At 35.5% G+C, this 22904-nt stretch overlaps 1 protein-coding gene across 1 annotated transcript in view; it reads left to right on the forward strand.

The window, feature by feature from the left end:
* Positions 1-13454, forward strand: part of LOC111078555 (Down syndrome cell adhesion molecule-like protein Dscam2) — a 150345-nt gene extending 136891 nt beyond the window's left edge. Inside the window, 11 exon segments of the mRNA XM_022373290.2 lie at positions 6622-6741; positions 6800-6991; positions 7060-7527; positions 9825-10045; positions 10227-11358; positions 11421-11699; positions 11750-11928; positions 11990-12248; positions 12310-12855; positions 12922-13016; positions 13075-13454. Of these exon segments, the coding sequence (XP_022228982.2) occupies positions 6622-6741; positions 6800-6991; positions 7060-7527; positions 9825-10045; positions 10227-11358; positions 11421-11699; positions 11750-11928; positions 11990-12248; positions 12310-12855; positions 12922-12995 (3470 nt within the window). The 3' untranslated portion in view covers positions 12996-13016; positions 13075-13454.
* The last annotated feature ends 9450 nt before the right edge of the window (positions 13455-22904 follow it).

The following is a 22904-nucleotide window of genomic DNA, read 5'->3' on the forward strand; positions in this document are numbered from 1 at the left end:
ATGTTATGTCGTGGAGAGGATGTCTATCCCTTACATATAAAGATGGTCATTATACTCATGAATTAATTTGTTAAGGAGAAGGTTTTTGCCTTTGTTGGATGTACTCGACTGAATGGCAGAAGCGTGGCTTAACACGTGTACACATTTTGCTTTGTATGTTCGACAAGATTCGACCAGATCATATTGATTCGATCATTTCTGCCGAAACCCAGCCTCACCGTGCATCCCCGTCGGTTGGTGAATGACACAATCAGTGGAATGGGCGGATATCAATTGTATCGGCGTCGTTCTCCAAATGAATACTGTCCGCTTTTGTCGAAAACGTTCTTAACCCACTGCAATGTTGAGTACTGCAACTCCATCAAATACGGTTGCAAATATGTGAACAATGCTCACCGTTACCACTATTTCGGCGCCATGGAATCACATTCGTAATGTTTTTGCGATCATCATAGCCACATGTCATCCGTTGAACCCGACCGCATTGTGGGACAAATTCTAAGACAAGACGGCTGACGACATTTTGCACATTTTGCATCGAACGACAAATTCGAATTTCGATCTTGAAATTAACGACGAGATGCGCTACGAAGCGTTAGTTCTGATCGAAGATGCGCTCATGTGCGGCAGTCTGCTGTCGACATTAGAAATGCCAGCGCCAAATCGTTCGATGCACGATGCACTCAATTGCGACTTGCAACGGGAGCAAGATTATGATCGAGATGAACTGCCCGAAAGATCTCAAATTGCTGTTGCATCCTCTGAAATTGCTGCCACATTGTCGAAAGCGGTCGAACTGCACATTCCGCTTGGAAGCTGTCGATAAATATTCTCTCGGTTGACCAGCCAACGTGCACGGTCCGAAAGAATTCGGCGACAGCGAAACTAATTAGCTTTGGAGGCAGTTGATAGAACGATGAAGGACTTACGAGGTAATTTAATATTATTTGGTGCGGCAGTGATATTGCCCCTCGGGAGATTTTTGTCAAACGCTTCCAGTCATTCCGAAATCTACTTCTGCCGATTAACTTAATGCGTTGTCTTTGTGACAGCATATCAAGAAGTTAGAGTTGACCACAAATATGAGAGTAGCGTTGCAGAACGAACCATCGGCTACTGAATTTTCGAGACAACTGCTGGCGCTTAACAATGGCCAAATTCCTGTTGATGTTTTGACTGGATTGATATCGTGCCCATCAAATTCTTGCGACTTTACATTGTCGAAGGAGGAACTAATCACTAAAATGTTCCCCGGCATTGCACAAAATTATAAAAATCTTGATTGGATTAGCGAACGGGCTCGATAGCTTGAATTCCATTATTCAAAATCAAATTGCAGGAGAGCTGCATTCATACAAATCGTTTGAAAGCGTGATCGACGAGGATGAAGCGACAAACTATCCCACTGAATTTTTTAACTCGCTTGATGAGCATGGAAATCCGCCGCATAATTTACTGCTGTAGGTGAGATCGATCATAATCATGTTGCGGAATCTGAATCATCCGAAATTATTCAACGGTACGCGGTTTTCCGTCAAAAACTGATGAACAATGCCATTCAAGCGACGATCATCAACGGCAAATTCAAAGGAGAGGTAGTCCTTATCCCACGAAATAGCATCAGCAAGACAATGACCCAGATGACCCAGATGGGGTCCGTATCCGGGCATTACTGTGGTATTTTTCATTGGAGGCTGTGTTCGACGGTAGTAAGTTCCAAGCCCGACGCACCAATCCTATTTACCCTATAGGGAGAAGCTCGCCGCTCACGTGAGCCAGCAGCTTTGCGGGTGCATCGCTCTGTTTCCAGCGGTCTCCACGAGGAGATGTGAGTCGACTTGAGACGTAATATGCTAAGACCGAGCTTGGTTCACCAAGTTGAACCGATCAGCAGCTTTACCTGGCTACTTACGCCTCCTTAAGCCCCCAATACTGAAATATCCTATACCCTACTGGTTACCCTATCTTTAAATATAGAAGAAATGACAAACAAATTTAGCACGTCGATTTGGAATCCTAATATTTATTTATTTATTGAGATTTCGTTTGAGCTTAAACACCTTTGAACGTTTCTTTATTATGTCAGCGTGTTAATAAATATGTTATGTGATTATTATCAGTATTTTATGGTCGGAAAAATCGACTTGCAACTTCAATTAGTGTGTTTGTTTGAAACGTAATTTTAATACCTTTAATATTCATATATATCTTATAAAAACTATGTTTATATTATTATTTACGTAGTTCCTCCTCGTATATCACCTTTTGCTTTTGAGGAAGAAATAACTGAAGGTATGAGGACACAGATTATGTGCTCGAGTAGTCAAGGGGACCAACCTTTTAACATCACATGGCTAAGAAATGATGTGCCCATCATTAGTAATACAGTAGCTGTCAAGAAAGATGAGAACGTAATTGAGTCTAAAACTCATGCCACAGAAAAAAGGAATACATTTATTTCTTCGGATCCGTCATTAACCATAAATCAATATGCACAATTTTCCAGCATATTATCGATACATAACGTTTCTTCACGACACAACGGTAACTACACTTGTAGTGTAGCCAACCATGCTGGTGCTGTACAATTTACTGCTGTTCTCTCGGTATCCGGTAAATCAAGCGTAACTATTTCGTTCTAGTAAGATGCTTAAAGCATAATATAAATATATTAAATTAAAGAAATGTTTAATCTGCACCAAACACACACAAAGACCACAGTAGAAATTCACCTAATATGTACATGCATATAAATAATAAGACACTAGGAATTATCTTGTCTGAATGTATTGAAATAATCCAGAAAAAATCACACCTCTGGTGCCTGTTCATCGCTATTGTTGTAATGTTCAAAAAATATGATTGGTCAGAAGAAGACTATATCTACAGTTTTTAAGTACTTGCGAAAATAGTAGTCAGATAACCGACAATGAAGTAATAAAATAAATTGTTTCCAGTTACCATAATGATTGTGAATTACCAAAATTTGTGAGTGTACTTTGAAAGATACAAAAGTTTGGTTTTAAGATGAGTATATCTCATGCCCTCGCTTACATTCATATGTAGATTGCAAATTCAAATACTTAAAAAAAGTTGTTTCCGTTTTTTCCACTCCATTGTTCAGCGAGTATATCAAAATTTATATTGAAAACAGAAATATATAGTCTATCATTTGATTTTGATTCGTTTCCATACAATGGCTATATTGGAATTTTGATTGTTTAATTTTTTGTTTAAAATTCTAAGTATGGGCATGAAATTTTCTCAACCAGAGCTACAACATAATCTTTATCTAGTGCAAAGTACAAAATCACTATCGCACAGTGTAAATATTATAAAGTTTTATGGATACATGTTATTATATTTATTTTTGAGCTTCATTAATTATGTCAATTAAGGGAAACATAATGATATCCCGATAGAGTTTGAGTGTATGAGTGGGACTTTTTGTATTGGCAGCAATTGAAAATATGAACATACATACGTATATTTATACATGTATGTATGTACATTAGGCTGGGTGATATCTCTAGTATGTACGTAAAATAAAACTCAAAGTGGTATAATGAAAATATTGTAGGGAGCTATGAAAAGATTGATACATACAATTTCTAAAAGGTTGATTAAGCCAATATGAACGCATTCAGCCAAATTTTAGGTAAAAAAATGTATCTATTATTATTTTTTAAATTTTTTGTATAATTTGAAATTTTTTATTTGTTTGTCGTTACAAATAAAAACATTGCAACGGCTCTGGTGCGAGTTATGAGTTAAATTAGTTATCAATTATTTCAAGGCAGAAAATCATTTCTCTACACTGTCTTAAGTTGCAGGAAGAGGGTGCATAACCCTGCCAGCTGATAAAAAATTGGTGTTCAAACAGTATCACACATTTAAGAAAAACGGTTTTAGCATTAGTTAGATGGTATCAATCATATCTTAGCTGCCTATTTTTGTATGTATTTATTGGAAAGAAACAAAAAATCATCATTATTATGGATATTATGTGAATATGCATAGATTATCCTTAGAATCGCCTGTTGGTATTATTATTTCAGATGTTCGGCAATTTTAAGAGGATGATTTTTTCGGTTACATATAATACATATTTAACAACAACATAACATTTATTAAAATATTTAATATGGGTTAAATCGTCGGTAAACACCGCATAGCTGAAGTCGTATGCATATTAATTTGAAATACATAGGTAAAGAGCACTCCGCACTAAGCACTCCGCACACGCATATCCAAACACTCAAACGGACTCGAAAGGTAAAATGTAATAACACTAAGTAATACTGCATTCTAATACATGCATATGTATTTATACTGCACATGTTTTCCACTTGGTATTTTTTATTGGTTTGCTTATACAATTTTCAAAGTGAGATTTTCAAATCAAACTCTAAACTAACTGCAAATAGTTTAAAAGTACATACATGCTGTCTTACCAGCCGACGATTTAATTTGCAACTAAATCCATTTAAAGGTATTATAGTGAAGGTGTCTTTTGACCTTTCATCTTGTTATACATATATATATGCAATCCTATCTATCTAACCATATTAATCCTTTATTGCTACATCAAGGCTGTAGTAGTTTTTGGTATTTTCAATTAATCTCTAACGGTACGTATTGATGCCTGGACGCATTTTGAAACTCAGCTTCGTTATAACGCGTAAAGATGATGTGGAAAAAGAGAAAAAAAAAAAAACGAAACAATACTGCATAAGGTTATTTAAGATAGAAGTTTTTAATAACTCTCATCAAGAAAAGGTGTTTATTAGGTATCCAAATGTGTGTATTTGGAGCATAATCATAGTGGAGTTTTAAAGCGATGAAGTGAATATGCTTGAAGAACTTTTGGCATCTAGATATTAACCATTTTTCCGCCTTCCATTCCCGTCCTTTTTAACGGCGCCTACGTAGGTTCGAAAACGCATTTTTGTATATTGCTACCTGAAATGTTATAGATCACCATCACTATACTACGCTGATCGAGCTACCCTGAAGTGAAAGTTTAAAATTAGTCGCTACAAATAAAATTTTATTTTTCAAATGTGTAAAAAACTAACTGCAAAATTTGTTATACATATTTTACGCTTTTACAACCACTTCCATATCCACTTGTCGATTTTTCTTCTACTGGGTTTAAATGGTTTAAGAGAGGCAGGTAGTTCCGTGTTAACGGGCATGACAAGCATACTTCTAGAGATAACTACACTACTCGACAAAATCGAACTTTCCTTAAGGAAACAAACCGCCCTTTTCTGATAGATTTGGGGCTTTTGTTTAATGAACTATGGTTTTTATTTACGGTAGAAATTTTGTTTAAAGAATATAAAAAAATGGTAAAAAGCTTAAGGATCTTAAGGATTTTGTTCTAATTAACTTTGCCGTTCTTAAACGCTAATAAATGCATCTATTAAGCTTTCAAATGCAACTCAGGAAAAGACGAAAAAAATGATATCCTGTGTCCTTATATTGTAAAGGTGTGTAAAGATGCATTATATAGGCTTCGCTAAAATCACATTTTACCGTTTTAAATGTTGCTGGCCCAACGTTTTGGGCACTTTCTTACTTTACACTTACTTACACTTTCTTTTACTCAGAATCTGCAAAGCAGATATCAACAAAAAACAAGAAACTTGTACCACCTTTCACAGGATTTTTGATTGGTGGTGATAGAATAGATATACCTGAAGTTAAAACGAATCAAAGTTGATGTTGTCTACAGTTTCTTTAGTTTCTTTATTTTTTTCAGAATGGTAAAGTAAAGTTTTTTAAAACTAGATGTAAGATACTTAAGCTATGTGAGAAAAAAGCGCTACTTCTGAAAAAAGCATACAAAAATGTTCTGCCGTAGAAAAAAAAATCTTACCAAACAAATACAAAGCCTTAAATCTTTCAGAAAAAGTCGGTTTGGTTTCTTGGGTAGCAATCGTGTCGGGTATTGTTATTGATAAAATTCGAAGTAATATAAACTCTTTCTGGACCGACTCGATTCGATCTTGATTGCCTGCCATTGGAGCTCCATGCAAATTAGCTAACTCACTTTAATTTGTACTGTGATTTTATATAACCGGCATTCATCGAGTATATAAAATCATCAAATAAAATGCAAGTTAGAGTACATTTAAAATGCATTTTCGTTTTCGACCTCACAACGCACGACTCGGCCTAATTATATATTGTTCATTTTAAATCTATATAAGATAATATGAGTTCTATCCCAAAACGGTAAAAAAGTATATAGTACATACATTTTAAAATATGTAGCTTACGTCGAGTTATTATTTAAGGCAGTCAGCAAATATTATGTGCATACATTTTGTTTTATTATTTATATTCTTATATTGCAATCGTAAAATTTTATTTTAATTTGACAATAGTATAGAAATAACCAGTAGTAGTCTGATTATTCAAGTATATTGATCTATCTATATTACTTGAAATTCAAATTGTATGGTAAGTTTAATAGTTTTTTATATCTAGAGTTTGTGCATGAATTTGGAACATATGTATTTATGTATAATTTAATTACTATGGCAAATGTGCAGGACAATATACATATTCAAATTATTCTATACGATTGCTAATAAAGATATTTTTATTTAGTACCGCCAAGATGGGTCCTAAAACCTGCTGACCAAGATGCAATACTGGGTAATTTAGTCATAATGTCATGTAATGCTGATGGGTTTCCTGAGCCTACCCTTCAATGGAAGCAATCTATCGGTATGAGAGTTGTGGTTTTTATAGGACATTATAAGCACATAAGTATTATTAAATATAGGAGACTCCGGGGAATATCGAGAATTGAATTATGGAATTAGCAATGGAAACTCACACTCTGTTATAGAGACCTACGCCAATGGTTCACTAATTATATCCAAGGTCGGACGAGAGCACGAGGGAAACTATTTATGTCAGGCAAACAATGGAATTGGAGTAGGACTGAGTACACTAATAAAATTGACGGTTCATGGTAGGATATGAAACATTTTTAAATTAATATATTGTATTACTTAATTGTATAACTGATTTTCTATATAGTGGGTCCTTCGGTAACTGTTTCAAAAAAAATGTTTACCATACGACGCGGTGATCGCGTAACAATAGCCTGTGAAGCAACTGGAGATCGGCCGTTGGAAATGTCCTGGAGAGCCAAAGCTAATAAAATTGATCCTTCCTATGATATACGATATCACATAAAAAATTCCCCTTTAGCTTATGGAGTTTTATCTGAACTAACAATATTACAGACGGCTCTTACTGATAGAGGAGAATATTCATGCATTGCCAACAACGCCTACGGCCATGATAGATCTGTCGTACATTTGCAGGTTCAAGAACCACCAACTTTTCCTGTTAACTTACACGTTATGGATTTGGGAAGCCGTTCTGTAACAATGGCATGGTCGCCAAATGATCAGGATTCAGTAATTTTAGGTGGTGGTGGAGGAAACAACCGAGACTCTCAACCAATATCAAATTACATATTACAATATAAGAAGTCAGGAGGTATGTACATATCTTATTGTCTAAATTTACTTATACATATTCCATTCCACACACAAAAGAAGGGTCGGAAGAGGGGTTTTTTTTTCCGAGTACACACTTAAAATCCAGATATGTATTATGCGATTCAGCGACAAAATATAACGAAAGTATTTACATATGTAGGTGTATAGCGAAAACGAGAGTTAGAGTTATGTACTTGTAAAGATGCTTTAGAGTTCACGACAAGTCAGTTGGCTTATGTCGTTACAAGACGGGGTCGATTGAAGACGGAGGGGTCAAAAAGAAAAGGGCGGACAGTGCCCATGCTCTTATGCTATCGATGTTTGAATAGGACACTCCATTAAGTCAGTTATCTCACCCACTACTCACAAACCTCTTTAGGACGTTAGAGACTTCATTTGTTTTATACAGGGACCGTAAGACTTATAACACTACTCGACAAAATCGAACTTTTTTTTCCTCAAGGATCCAAACCGACTTTTTCTGATAGATATGGGGATTTAAATTTTTTTAAAGAATTATGGTTTTTTTTCTATGGCAGAACTTTTTTTTGAAGAATTTTTGAAAACAGGTATTTTTTTTAAAGCTTTTTTCAGAGGTAGCGCTTGTTTTTTTCACATAGCTCTAGTATCTTACGTCTGGTTGTAAAGAACTTTGCTATTTTGAAAAGATAATTAAAACCGCTAGAAGTTAAGCCTAAACACTTTGTGATTTCAGCTTACCGTCTGGGAAATAAAAAGCATTGAAATGCAAAAATGATGATTTTTGTGCGGTATTTGTTACGAAATTTTGTTTTACTAGAGCTATGTGAAAAAAACAAGCGCTACCTCTGAAAAAAGCTTAAAAAAAAAATACCAGTTTTCAAAACTTCTTCAAAAAAAAGTTCTGCCATAGAAAAAAAAAAAAATATCATCAAACCATTTCTAAGCCCCAAATCTTTAAGAAAAAGTTCGTTTTGTTCCTTGAGGAAAAATCGTGTTGACTAGTGTAATTTGTATGATAAAAATTATGAAATAAGAATTAATTTTGGATTTTTGTTATAAAAATCAGGTATATCAAAACCATGATTGCATATCCAATATTGCAGCGTGCATTATCGTCTGCAAGCTGCACAGCACCCACAAATAAGACATTTCTACTATTTTTAAATGATAAAGAGAAGGAACGCGTTCTGGGGACGCGACTCTACTTATACCCGTACTCAGTCAGCATATACAGTTTTGAGCATATGATTTTTTAGAATTGTAGAATTTACATTTTACATTTTGTTGCTACATCTGTTATCTTCATCTACAATGTATATTTTACATCTAACATGTAGATTATAGATGTACCATTTATATTCTACATCTCCTCCGCTAGGGGTTGCTCGCGCACCGAACGAGGCAGAGTGTCCGAGCGGGAAAGAGAATCAGTAGCGTCAACAGCGCTGGAGAAGGAGGGGAAACAAACAGAAAATGAATTTCTTCATTTTGGCTATAATTATGATCCGATCTGATTCAGATTCGGCAATCTGGTAGATATGGGCATTCTCTACGATCCTGCGTTTTTAGTTTTATTGTATCTTTCAAATTGTGCCGGCCACAGATTTTCGTTCTTTGTGGGGGCGGAATGGGGCGGGGCGAAATTTTGAAATACACTTGTAGCAGTGTGATATCACATGATATCAACCAAATTTGGTTTCTCTAGCTCCAATAGTCTCTGAGATCTAGGCGGTCATATTTATACTTTATGGGGTCGGAAACGTTTCCTTCTCTGCGTTTCACACATCCACTTTTACCACAAATACAATATACCCCTTAACTCATTTTTGAGTACGGGTATAAAAATGAGTACAGGGTTAATATAAAATAGTATCCATATAATCTGTATTCCTTCGACGTCCTTAATAAGATTTAATTTTTCTTCATTATTGCACTTTTGTAGCTGCCTTGCACTTGTGCCCTTCCATTTTTTATGTGTGTGTGTGTATATGTGTGTCTTTTGGACAACGAAAAATAGAATAGTTCTATATATTTCGCTCGAGATGAGAAGATACCATCGGATTCTCTTTTTTCCGAACTGAGTACTATTCTGCGAAACTTCTTCTAACTAATTCTAGTTCGAAGAAGAAGTTTACCTTGATATTATTTCATCTATTCCATTTTTTAAGAATTTGTAACTATGCAACTACTTTGCAACACCATTTTTCTCAACGAACCAAACCAACTTTTTCTGGTAGATTTGGAGTTACAATTTTTTTTTAATAAATTCTCTTTCTTTCTTATTCTGCATATTACTTTGCTCCCATTATTTAGATGTTTGGCATGAACATAATAACCAAAAGCTTATACCTGGGGACAGAACTACTGCACAATTAGGGTCACTGAAGCCAGCACAGTCATATCACATTCGTCTGTATGCAGAAAATCATTTAGGTACAAGTGCTCCAAGTGATGTTTTGTTCTTTCAAACTGATTCGGAAGTACCATCTGCACCTCCTCAAGATGTAACTGCTGAACCTTTGGGATCGCAACAGGTAAATTTAAGCAACAAAAGCTTAAGTGCACACTTTATATTTATAGTAAGTCAATTTAATATTCAAAATTATCTAACCAGAGAAAATGTCATTATTTGTCAATTCTCAGGATCTCTTCTGTATCTGGAATAGTTACCAATGAATTTTAAAATTTTCTTTCTTTTCTCTAAATTAATGTCAGCTACTGATAACATGGCGTGCTCCTGTGCGGGATACCTGGAATGGGGAATTGTTAGGTTATACCATTACATATCAAAAACATAACTCCCAAAATAGGTTAAAAAATAATACGAAGGTTAGTAGCTTAAGAACAGAAGGTCTAAATGACTTCCGCTTGATCGAATTGGAAAAGTATACGCAATATGCAATTACAATATCAGCCTATAATGTAAAAGGTGATGGGCCCCCAAGCGAAGTAGCACTAGGTCATACATTAGAAGACGCCCCCTCGGCAAGCCCCCAATCCGTGTCATGCATTGCCCTAACTGCACAAAATATTCAAATATCTTGGCAGTCCCCACCCAAGGAATTAAGTCATGGAATTATTCAAGGATACAAGATATTCTATGAACCAGTATATTTGGAAAACGAGTACAACGGACGAGAAACTAAGATTACATCAGCTCAGAGCACTGTACTTCATGGACTCCATCCGTTTACAAATTACAGCGTTAAGGTTTTGGCTTTTACTCGTGCTGGTGAAGGTAATTTAAGTCCTGCTGTATCGTGTATGACTGAGGAGGCAGTTCCTGATGCACCAGAACGTGTTAAATCGATTGTGAGTACTGAATCCTCAGTAATTATTAGCTGGCTTTCACCACGACGGCCCAATGGGTTGATAACTAAGTATAATGTATTCATAAGAGTACTTGAAAAGGGTCAGGAACTAAAAATTCTAAAGGAGGTTCTTCCAGCCCATAATCGGCATTTCGAAGCCAAAGACTTAAATATGAAAGAAGTATATGAGGCTTGGGTGACAGCTTCCACTAGAGTGGGCCAAGGTCCTAGCACACCAGTTATTAAACTAATACCCAATACGCTAGTACCAGCAGCTATAATTTCATTTAGTCAGACACTGAGTGTTAGTTGGAGAGCCGATATTAAATTGACATGCGTCTTTGTGGGTCACCCAAAAGCGACGGCAGAGTGGAAGGTTTTAAACACTCGTTTAAAAAAACATATTCGCATGGAAGTAAACAATGACAATACATTGAGTCTCCGGAACATTCAACGGCCTAACGAAGGAAATTACTCCTGTGTTGTGAGAAACCCGATTGGTTCTGACCATATAACATATCAGCTATTTGTACAAGGTAAATTTATCCAATCATCACTGTTAACATATTATGAAAAATCATTTTTTAATCGTTAATAGTGCCGCCTTCAGCTCCAATAGTCTCCGTAAATTCGGTTCACAAAAACTCAGTATCTGTACAATGGAGAGTAGATGATATTGGTGGTGCACCGTTGAAAGGCTTCACATTGACTTTCAGACGCGAGCCTGCCGAATGGGAGGAACTACAATTGGATCGCCGTATTAACTCTTACGTCTTAGAGAATCTTCAATGCGGAACAAGATATCAGTTCACAATCAATACATATAATAGAATAGGCACGAGTCCTTCTAGCGAAGTAGAATCAGTAAAAACAAAAGGTACCATTCCGGCAAAATTAGTTAGTTTACTTTAATGATTTCTTTAACAGGGGGTAAGCCCATTGCGCCGACGGCTCAGAGTTTTATTCGTTTGAATACAACATCGATTACATTGGATCTATCTTCGTGGCAAGACGGTGGGTGCCCCATACTGTATTTCAGTATAGAATTCAAGCTGCATGAATCTTCTACTGAATGGATAATAGTTTCTAACAAAATTGAAACAAATGTATGGTTATATGTAAAAACACATATTAATAATAAAATTAAATTGAACTTCCCATCATCAGGCAAGATACAATATAGGCGACTTAGACCCCGGAACTGCATATAACTTACGAGTGACAGCCCACAACAATGGCGGATCCACTCAAAAGGAGTTCTATTTTAAAACATTAGACTTCGTAGAGATAAAAAATGAATTGGGTCGTGCAGAGCTGCCCAACGTCCATACTGTATTCAGCGATGCTCATCTTTTAGCTGTAATTGTGTCCTCCATTTTTGGAACTATTCTCGCATTAATTGGAGCTTTAATATGCTTTAAAAATTGTTCGTAGTAAAATACGTCATAAACTTTTCATAAAAATAATTATTTCATACATTTTTTTAGATCCTCGCAACGGATTTGCGAGTAACGAGATCTCACTGAGGTCCCCTAGAGCCACAGAAGGCAAGGGTATTCAACCCCGAGAACACTTCTATGGTACGGTACGAAAATCTTGTCAACAATCTCCTCCTGAATCAGTTATCGGACTCGAACGCATACCAGAATACTCAGAAGATATATATCCTTACGCAACATTTCATTTACCAGAGCATGAAAACCAATCGGGGAATATCTCACTAAGTCATACAGGAAAATCAGTAAACTATGACTCTCGATTAGCGGATGAAAGTACCTTATGTAGCTCTGGGACAAAAGTAAAAAGGTCTGCTTCAACCAGTATGAGCGGCGCCAACGCAAACATAGAGGGTTGTGATGAATATAATCACTTAAATACTGAAAAGAGACAAAAGCGTCGATCAAATATAATAAAGTCTGAGTCAGAAGAATATGACAGTTTGAATAGCGACAGCGAGCTAAGTGGCGAGCGCGTCAAACAAGATTGTCGATTTTCTCATGAAGCATCAGGTGGTGAGGATAGTGGATTTACAGGTAATGTGCTTTTTATTCTAATCAATTAACTATACATTGAAAATCATATTTTATACCATTTCACAGTTTACAGTCGTCTAAATACTCTTAATCAAAACCAAAAACCAATACGATATAGGAATGGCCATCTGTTCCATTGACATTTGTTCTGTTTTAAAAAAGTATCAGTCGAGTACCAGTCTTTCTGAGAAGTAATATCATAGAAATTTGTTTTTCTAGGTGTAACAGCAGGCTTTCTCGGTTGGTTTCAAAAATTCTATTACCATGACTTAAATACACTGCTTATTGTGCTATGACCGAAGACTTAGCTAACTGACTAGTTGGAAAAATAGAGATAGCCGTGGGAAATTCCTGCAGTCAGAGTGAGAGATGCTTCAAGCTGGCTTTCCAGTTGACGCAGCAAAATTGGCCAAATCTAATGTCATAACACTATAAAACACAAGTCACTCACCATATCGAAATCGCGCACTATTGATCTAGCTATTTGATTAAAGACACCCATAAAAATACATAAAACAATTAGAATCTTACATACCTATAAAGCTTGTTCAATTAGTGATTAACCATCATCCAAATAATTTAACATTATAAATTTTAAGTTAATAAAATAATCATTTTAGTAAATCACTATCCAATCCGCTGACTGAAATTTCTTTTAACGTTTCCGCGCTCAATCCGCGAGCGTCCTAGTGAGATGCGGGCTTTCGAAGTTAGGACAGTAATGCCACTTTTTTAATGTTGAATTAGGTATTTAATATTAATCATATTAAAAGCATTCCGTTTTTTTTTTAATTAAATTAATCCTCAGATGCCCTCGGATACGTTTTCTCGAATCTTATAAATTGTGGATGCCACAGATTTTCGTCCTTTGTTGTTGCGGAAGGGTACGGGGCGAAATTTCGAAATACACTGTGATACATGTGATATAAGATGAGTCTGGAAACAAAACTTGGTTGCTCTAGATCTTGTAGTCTCTGAGAACTACACGACAAGAAAAGAAGGACGGACAGACAGACATAGCTATATTTACTCGCCTATTAATCATAATCAAGGGTATATGTGCAGTGTATTGTAAATATTATACATATACCCGTATACTTCATGGTGTCGGAAATAATTCCTTCTAGTTTATCCCAAAGCTGTGTTAATAGGAGTGGGATAAGGATAACGGACAACCAAATAAAGTAGACAACCAAAGGTACAGAAGAGGAGAAAAAAAGTGTAATACCCAACCAACACAGCCAAATTACACTAAGTCTAATCTAAAGGTTCGAATTGAATGCAGTAGGGGAGGGGCCCTGTTCTGGACCGGGTCCTAGTTGTTTTTGTATTTGTATAGTTGTATTTTTTATACCCGTACTCAAAAAAGAGTTAAGGGGTATATTGTATTTGTGGTAAAAGTGGATGTGTGCAAAGCAGAGAAAGAAACGTTTCCGACCCCATAAAGTATATATATTCTTGATCAGCATCAATAGCCGAGTCGATATAGCCATGTCTGTCTGTCCGTCTGTCCGTCTGTCTGTCTGTCCGTCTTGTTGAGCGCCTGGATCTCAGGGACTATAAGAGCTAGGGCCACCAAATTTGGTTTCCAGACTCATGTGATATCACACTGCTACAAGTGCATTTCAAAATTTCGCCCCGCCCCCTTCCGCCCCTGCAGAGGACGAAAATCTGTGGCAGGCACATTTTTAAAGATACGATAAAACTAAAAACGCAGTATCGTAGAGAATGCCCATATCTACCAGATTGCCGAATCTAAATCAGATCGGATCATAATTATAGCCAGAATGAAGAAATTAATTTTCAGTTGCTTCCCCTGTCCCCCCTCCAACAAACGACAACGCAACTCATTTTCCGTCTCGCTCGCACACTCTGCCGCGTTCAGTGCGCGAGCAACCCCTAGCGGAGGAGATGTAGAATCTAAATGGAACATGTACATTGTACAATCTACATGTTAGATGTAGAATATACATTGTAGATGTAGATATCAGATGTAGCAAAAAAATGTAAAATGTAAAATTTTTTTTTTTTCTAAAATTCTAAAAAATCATAAGATTAAAAATGTATATACTGATTGAGTACGGGTATAAGTAGAGTCGCGTCCCCAGAAGCGACTCGCACGTTCCTTCTCGTTTTTTTTTTTAATATGGTATTTTCTCTCCGAAATCTATAAGAAAAGGTCCTGTTGTCCACAGCAGAAAGAAGAAGTTCAATTTTGTCGAGCTGTGTAGTTAGCTAATACCTCTAGCTTTAAATTGGTACACATATGTTTGTGTAATATGCTATTGGTCGAAAGTTATGAGGCAAAAACCAAACTTGTCCACAGCCGGGCCCTCTCCTCTATAGTCAAAGCCAGATTGACTAGTTATCATAGAAGTAGACAGATGGACTATGGACATATCAATGTCAACTTAGCTTGTGATAATATTTAAGAATAGACCTAATTTATATTCATATATGTACATACATATATACATATATAAATTTTACAGGATCCAGATCCGTCACAGGATCCAAACCGACTTTTTCTGATAGATATAGGGCTTTAAAATTTTTAAAAGAATTATGGTTTTTTTTCTAGAAAAAAAAAAAAATATCATCAAACCATTTCTTAGCCCCAAATCTTTAAGAAAAAGTTAGTTTTGTTCCTTGAGGAAAAATCGTGTTGACTAGTGTTATTATTTAAGAACCATTTCTAAAATTATACTATTCATTCTTTTTTTAAAATATATTTTCAGGCGCTTGGACCCCCTGCCCAACGACTAATGCTTCTTTGACCCGCCATAAAAGTAAAAGCGACCACCACCAACGGAACTTAGCCAGCGATAGACTCACTCATATAAATTTGGGCAAAGCGCAGCCCAACATTCAAATATGCCCAGCAGTATACCCAACCGGAAATGACATAAAGATACCCCTTATAGTGACGACAGCGACCCCATTAACAGGCAATGCAACAAAAAAAATTGCATCTCCCAACAGCCGGGAGCATATATCGAAATTTTAGAGCAAAATAAGAATGTCTCAATTTATATAGTACAATTTTGTCTTGCATCACTTAAATTACACTACTCGACAAAACTGAACTTATTTTTTCCGCTTCGAACCAAACCAACTTTTTCTGATAGATTGGGAGCTTTAAATTTTTTTAAAGAATTATGTTTTTTTTTCTATACCAAAACTTTTCTTGAAGAATTTTTGAAGTTTAGTATTTTTTCATGCGTTTTTAAGAGGTAACGCTTTTTTCACATACCTTAATGTGAAATACATACATAAATACATACCGTATGTGAAAAAAGCGTTACCTCTTAAAAACGCATGAAAAAATACTAGATTTCCAAAAATCTTTAAAAAGAAGTTCTATCATAGAAAAAAAATGATCAGTAAGCATGTTTAAAGCCCAAAATCTATCATTAAAAGTTGGTCTGGTTCGAAGCGACGACTTTCATTCCATGGAAACCTACTCGCAAATCAGTTCTGATTCATAAATTTCTTTGTGAATTATGACAAAACGAAAATATCAAATTGAACGGTGTGCAATTTAAAGCATTTAGCTATTTTATTGGCAAACCCAAATAATTCAATACATACATATATCTAGGAACCAAGTATTATATTGTTGCATTTACTTAGATAATATAGCATATACATACGAGTATATATATTAAATGTATTAATCTTTAATATAAATATAATTTGATATCAATTGGACAGGCTGCACTGAACCAATATTTATGTAAAAAGTACACACATTCATTCGTATGAAAATTAAATAGTCGTAAAAGCCTTGAGATTAGAATTGACTCGAAACTTCTACGAGCGTTCTACGAGATATCCAGCCGATGATTAAAAAGTTTCCAGATTGTAGACGTTTTTTTCTGTCCATGCCAAAGCATTCGTGTATTTTGTTTAAATTATATAATTAAATATTGCATAGTTCTTCATATCAGAATTTTATTAAAGTAAACAATTTACATAACGGTACTAAGAACACTCTCTTACAAAGTTATCTGAAAAATAAAATATTTAGATTATACATATATAGAAAAGTTTGTCTCGACAAAAGTTTCTGCATTTCCGGTTTGATCTTATTTAGCAAAATTATAACTGCACATGTATGAACATTATATGACTGAAATGTCTTTAGAGACAACGTTTGATAATTATCATTACCATTATAATGATAATGGATAAAAAGTTTGCAGTCGCAAAATGTTTTCAGTTATGTTGGAATTTAATACAAGGCTGAATAAAAAACAAATACCATTATAAAAGCCGCGTATGAAGGATACGATTTATTCAATATGATCTGTTCAATGTTTATAGTGTTCTTTTTTTGTATCTTTAATGTATTACTCATTTGTATTATTTAACTTGTTTAAGACAATGCATAGGATAATGAACGGTCAATTTATATGTGAATTAAAAGTAAGCGTAGTTTAATATACAAATAGGAATTGTATTTATAAGAAATTATTTTATTTAAAAATAAACATTTAACTGGTTACACTGGCTATTAAACGTGCAGAAGAGGATTGGGAGAACTTGTACAAGATTGGCACCCGTCTCCTCTAGTGTGGTTGATCATACCAAGAGAGATTTAAGCACAACATATATATCAAACAAAAGGTATTGAAGAAAATATCGCAAGTATATATTTCTTTTTTATAGAATAGAAATCCCCTCTCATTTCAAATAAAATTGGAATTAAACTAATATAATATATATATATATATATAAAGAGAGAAAACAAAATATCATCAAACAATTTCTAAGTCTCAAATCTTTCAGAAAAAAATGGTGTGATTCCTTGAGGAAAAATCGTGTCGGGTAGTGTTATTGGATATTGGCGATTTTCGTATAAGAGGTGTACATATGTCAGCAATGAATCAAAATTTCCCGAGTCGCTGTTACGTAGAAACCCATGATCCCAGAAACGTCGCACAGTGGCTCGATTTCCGAAAACTCGCTGCAAAAGTCGGATATCGTGCTGTCGAATTTGGAAAAAAAAAGTGTAACACTTCAATTAGGAATGGATCAAGCTATTCAAAACCAAAATTTTTATATAATTATAATCGCTGTTCAAAGTTGGACCATTTTTCTGTTTTTGAAAAAATGAAAATACGAGCTTAAAAGGCAAAGATAAATGCATTTTGCTCAAATAGTACTTTGTGAGGAACTGGGTTCCGCACTGGCTTCAAGGTGTTAAAGCCCGGGCGGTTATCCGCGGATATCCGGATGCGGCGAGGTCGCCGCGCTCTCGCAGAGAGTGGCGGATAGGAGGCACGGGTCAGCCAAGGAGAGCGGGACAATGAGATCGGGTGGGCAGTGGCACGACGCATGCCCAAATATGGGCATGAGATCACGCCAATCAAAAGGAATGACCGATGGAAAAACACGGACCGCGTGGTGGTACCGTTAGTCGAGGCCCATATATGGGGGCTGAAGGCGGTGATAGAGTCGCTTTCCACGCGGGAAACGAAGGTGAACGGTCAAGTGACGGAGTGAATACGTCAAGGCGAGTGAGACAAGCCGGAACACAAGGCAGGGCCTGAGCGCAGAGTGAGTGTACAGTTAAGAGGAGTTCAGCATTGGCTCGGTGATACGAGAGGGAACAGCGAACGGTTGAGTGCGGATTCAGGGAGGCGGATTGAGGCATACGCTGAGATCGTGCCCGTGAGTCAGAAGTACCAACGTGCTACGCCTGAAACAGTTCACGAGAGCGGCGGATCGATAACACTACTCGACAAAATCGAACTTTTTTTTTCCTCAAGGATCCAAACCGACTTTTTCTGATAGATATGGGGCTTTAAAATTTTTTAAAGAATTATGGTTTTTTTTCTATGGCAGAACTTTTTTTTGAAGAATTTTTGAAGTCTGGTATTTTTTTTTTAGCTTTTTTCAGAGGTAGCGCTTGTTTTTTTCACATAACTCTAGTATCTTACGTCTGGTTGTAAAGAACTTTGCTATTTTGAAAAGATAATTAAAACAGCTAGAAGTTGATGCCAAACACTTTGTGATTTCAGCTTACCGTCTGCGAAATATAAAGCATTGAAATGCAAAAATGATGATATTTGTGGGGTATTTTTTACGAAATTTTGACTTTAAAAACTCAGGAAAAGTCGAAAAAAAATTATATCTTGTGTCCTCTATTTTTTTGTGTATAGGTGCGTTAATTTGGCGTCGTTTAAGGTATCGCTCATTAAAATCTATGGAGAGACTTTGGAGGTAAAATTCGTTAACCAAACCTAAAATATGGAAAAAATGAACAAAAAATACCTTTTTGAAGGCGGCGGGCCCAACTGCCAATTGGGAACAAAGCAAACGAACAAGGGTTGTACATTTGGTACTTGATCGCGCCGCCTTTCCCCAAAAATACCAGTTTTCAAATTTAAAAAAAAGTTCTGCCATAGAAAAAAAAAAATATCATCAAACCATTTCTAAGCCCCAAATCTTTAAGAAAAAGTTCGTTTTGTTCCTTGAGGAAAAATCGTGTTGACTAGTGTAATTATAGTATATCCTACTGTAAGTCGTAATAAATATCGTTACACAAGCCACAAACTCCCTGCGTATTTACTTGGTCGTCGGGCAACAACATAAATTCGTTGTATCGAACTCCGTCCACTGAGCAAGCCCTGCCTAGCTCCGACGGACAAAAAGGGTTCGTTACAACTTAAGATCATCTGAAGAACAAATTTTACATATGAATTTAAAACGAGAAGGAACGCTTCTGGGGACGCGACTCTACTTATACCCGTAGTCAGTCAGTATATACATTTTTGAGCTTATGATTTTTTAGAATTTAGAATTTTAGAATTTTAGAATTAAAAAAAAAAAATTTACATTTTACATTTTATCTACATCTACATCTACAATGTATATTTTACATCTAACATGTAGATTATAGATGTGGCATTCATATTCTACAACTCCTCCGCTAGGGGTTGTTCGCGCACTGAACGCAGCAGAGTGTGCGAGCGAGTAGGAAAATGAGTAGTGTCTCGGGCAGGGTGCGGCGGAGGAAGAAACTGAAAATGAATTTCTTCATTCTGGCTATAATTATGATCAGATCTGATTCAGATTCGGCATTATGGGCATTATCTACGATACTGCGTTTTTAGTTGTATCGTATCTTTACAATTGTGCCTGCCACAGATTTTCGTTATTTGTGGTGGCGGAAGGGGGTGGGCCAAATTTTGAAATACACTTGTAGCAGTGTGATATCACATGAGTCTGGAAACCAAATTTGGTTTCTCTAGCTCTTATAGTCTCTGAGATCCAGGCGCTCATCGAGACGAACAGACGGACGGACGGACAGACGGACACGGCTATATCGACTCGGCTATTGATGCTGATCAAGAATATATATACTTTATGGGGTCGGAAACGTTTCCTTCTCTGCGTTACACACATCCACTTTTACCACAAATCTAATATACCCCTTAACTCTTTTTTGAGTACGGGTATAAAAAAACCTTTACCAAAATTGCACCTTTTAGGAGATATAAGTCATTTTTGATTCCAACCCATGCTAACTAAACGGCCCTACGTAGTCGGCCATTAGAGTACGCTGCAGAGATGTTGCTTAATATCTTCTTTGATTTAAATTCTAACTAGTTAATAATTAAAAAACACATTCATAACTTATAAATACGTAAATTTTAGATGAGCCAAGCCACGACCCCTTGATATATATGTACATATAAATTAAATTGATGCGGTGGAACGTTGTGTTTTTAAAAAAGATTTCTTTCACAAAAAGACGTAGTGTAAAGGTTTTTATAATTGACCGGGCTAGAAACCAACTGCCTTAACTCTAATAATTTTGTTCACATGAAACCTCCTTGATTACTCTTCGGTAAGCTTCTATAAACATTTGGGTTCGATTGGATTCGATCGATTTGGATTCGATCATCCAGTTGAGGAATTGTGAAATTCCAAATTGCAGAGTTTGCAGAAATCAGCCACAGCTGCAACGCAAAGGTTTGAGACCAATGGATTTCTATTTGAAATCAAAAATTGTTTATATTACTGCTGGGTGGCCTGAGTGGCTTGAACGGCCTGATTCTGAGTGGCCTGACTTCCAACTATGAGAAACCGAAGATTGTTTATAGCTTACAATGGGAAGCCAAAGATTGTTTATAAATTGAATAATATTCTTATAAGAACGGGTACGTTAACTCCCCCCCTTCCTTAAATGTGTCGCCGCGATACATTTTGGGTTTCTGATGTATTCTAATTTCTTCTGATAATTGAGAAATGTTGTTTTCTATGGATTCCTCTTTAGGTTTCATGAGCCATTTGGATAAGATAAAAATTATTATTTTATAAATGAAATAAAATAAGAGTAATAATACCAAAAGTATTCATATTAAAGTTGTAAATGGTAACCCAGTTTTTCCGATTCTTATAATTGGATTTACAATGTTAATGTTGTCAAAAGTAAGTATTGAATCATTTGATTGTTCATAATTAATTAAATCATAATTACTATATTTAAGATGCTATACATATTTCCAAATGTTCTTTTCCTCATTAATACATGTTTTGTTATTAATAATAATTGAATCGTTGAATATAAGGAGATATGATCCTTTTAAAATATTGTTGCCTACAACGCCTACTACTTTCTAACTAATTTCCCGTCTTGTTGCGAAACAGCTCTTGCATGATACAGATTACAAACGTCATTGATTACTGGGTATTTTATATAAATTATTATTAATTTAGAGTTTCGCATTATTTTAACCGTTGTGATGTCAAGTAAATCTGTTATTTCAACAGGCTGATTTTTGTGTTAGTAAATGTCGTTTATATCATTCTTATTTAATATTTTTGTGTTAAATATGTTTATTTTTAATAAAGTTATGGTATCAATTAAATTCAGAAAGTCGAAGGTAATTAATTTTAGGCGATGCTTTCTTAATATCTTTCTTAATATTCATCATTAAAAATGAGGTTCTGCAAGTTGTTTGATAGCAATTCAATCTCCCGGAAAAATTAATTAATTAATTTGAATTAATTATAAACTGTTTGTTATTATTTGCGATTAAATCGTTAACTTTTTGCTGAATTTGTATAAAGTCGTCATGATCTGAGGTCCCTGCTATCCATTTCCAGATAGTTCCTAATTTATTAACTCCCCGTTTTATAAGCGATGAGACTAATTCCGAAAGCATTAGTTTAACCAAGTTAATATCCATCGCTATTTTCCATTCATTATCTGTATTAATTGATTTAGTGACATATTTGGATTCCATGTCGATAGTCCCTCTATAAAAACTTAAATTGGTAACGTGGAAAAGGTCAGCGTATGTTTCATAAATATAAAGATCTCTGTCATCTTTGAGTAATAAATAGTCGCTGTGAGTAGAGTCGATGACGTCCGATGTCACTATCAAAACTAAACTAAATATCAATATATAAGAATACATAAACAATACAATAAACATAAAATAATACGAAAATTATCTTAAAATTTTATGTTATCTTTATGAATTACTCGATTCCTATTGTTGATTATGATTTTATTCGGTAGATTTTCACTAACTACCTGTTTTTTACACCGGGAATGCAATTTATTTCTTTCTCCATGTTTCTTAGATAGTAGATTACTTCTCCCACTGAATATTCTTTGTCTTTTCGGTTCTTGTGGACTTAAAGCATTTTATCCTGAGCAACTTTTAGTATTAATGGCATATTTTTGTGTTCAATCTTGCTAAACAATATGTCATAAGGTTTTTGATCTGTTGTGGAATGTATGGTAAGGTCTGTGCCGCCTTAAATACTATTTCTGAAAAATTTGCCAAATTTAATTCGTCTTTAATGCATCGGGGTAATTCTGCAAGTGTGGAATGTACTCTTTCTATTTTTTTATTGGAACTGCTATTCCTGGGGTCTGCGTAGTAAATAGTTAAATTGTTTCGTTGTAAAATCTGCGAAGTCCTAGGTGACTTCAGGTGTCGGGCTGGCTTGAAATGCAGTAGGCAAGGGAGAAATGATGATGCGAGAGTTTTGTTTTTGGTTGTTCTTTGTTTATTCAGTATTTA

Source organism: Drosophila obscura, unplaced genomic scaffold (genome assembly GCF_018151105.1).
Source record: "Drosophila obscura isolate BZ-5 IFL unplaced genomic scaffold, ASM1815110v1 contig_46, whole genome shotgun sequence".
Lineage (NCBI taxonomy): Eukaryota > Metazoa > Arthropoda > Insecta > Diptera > Drosophilidae > Drosophila > Drosophila obscura.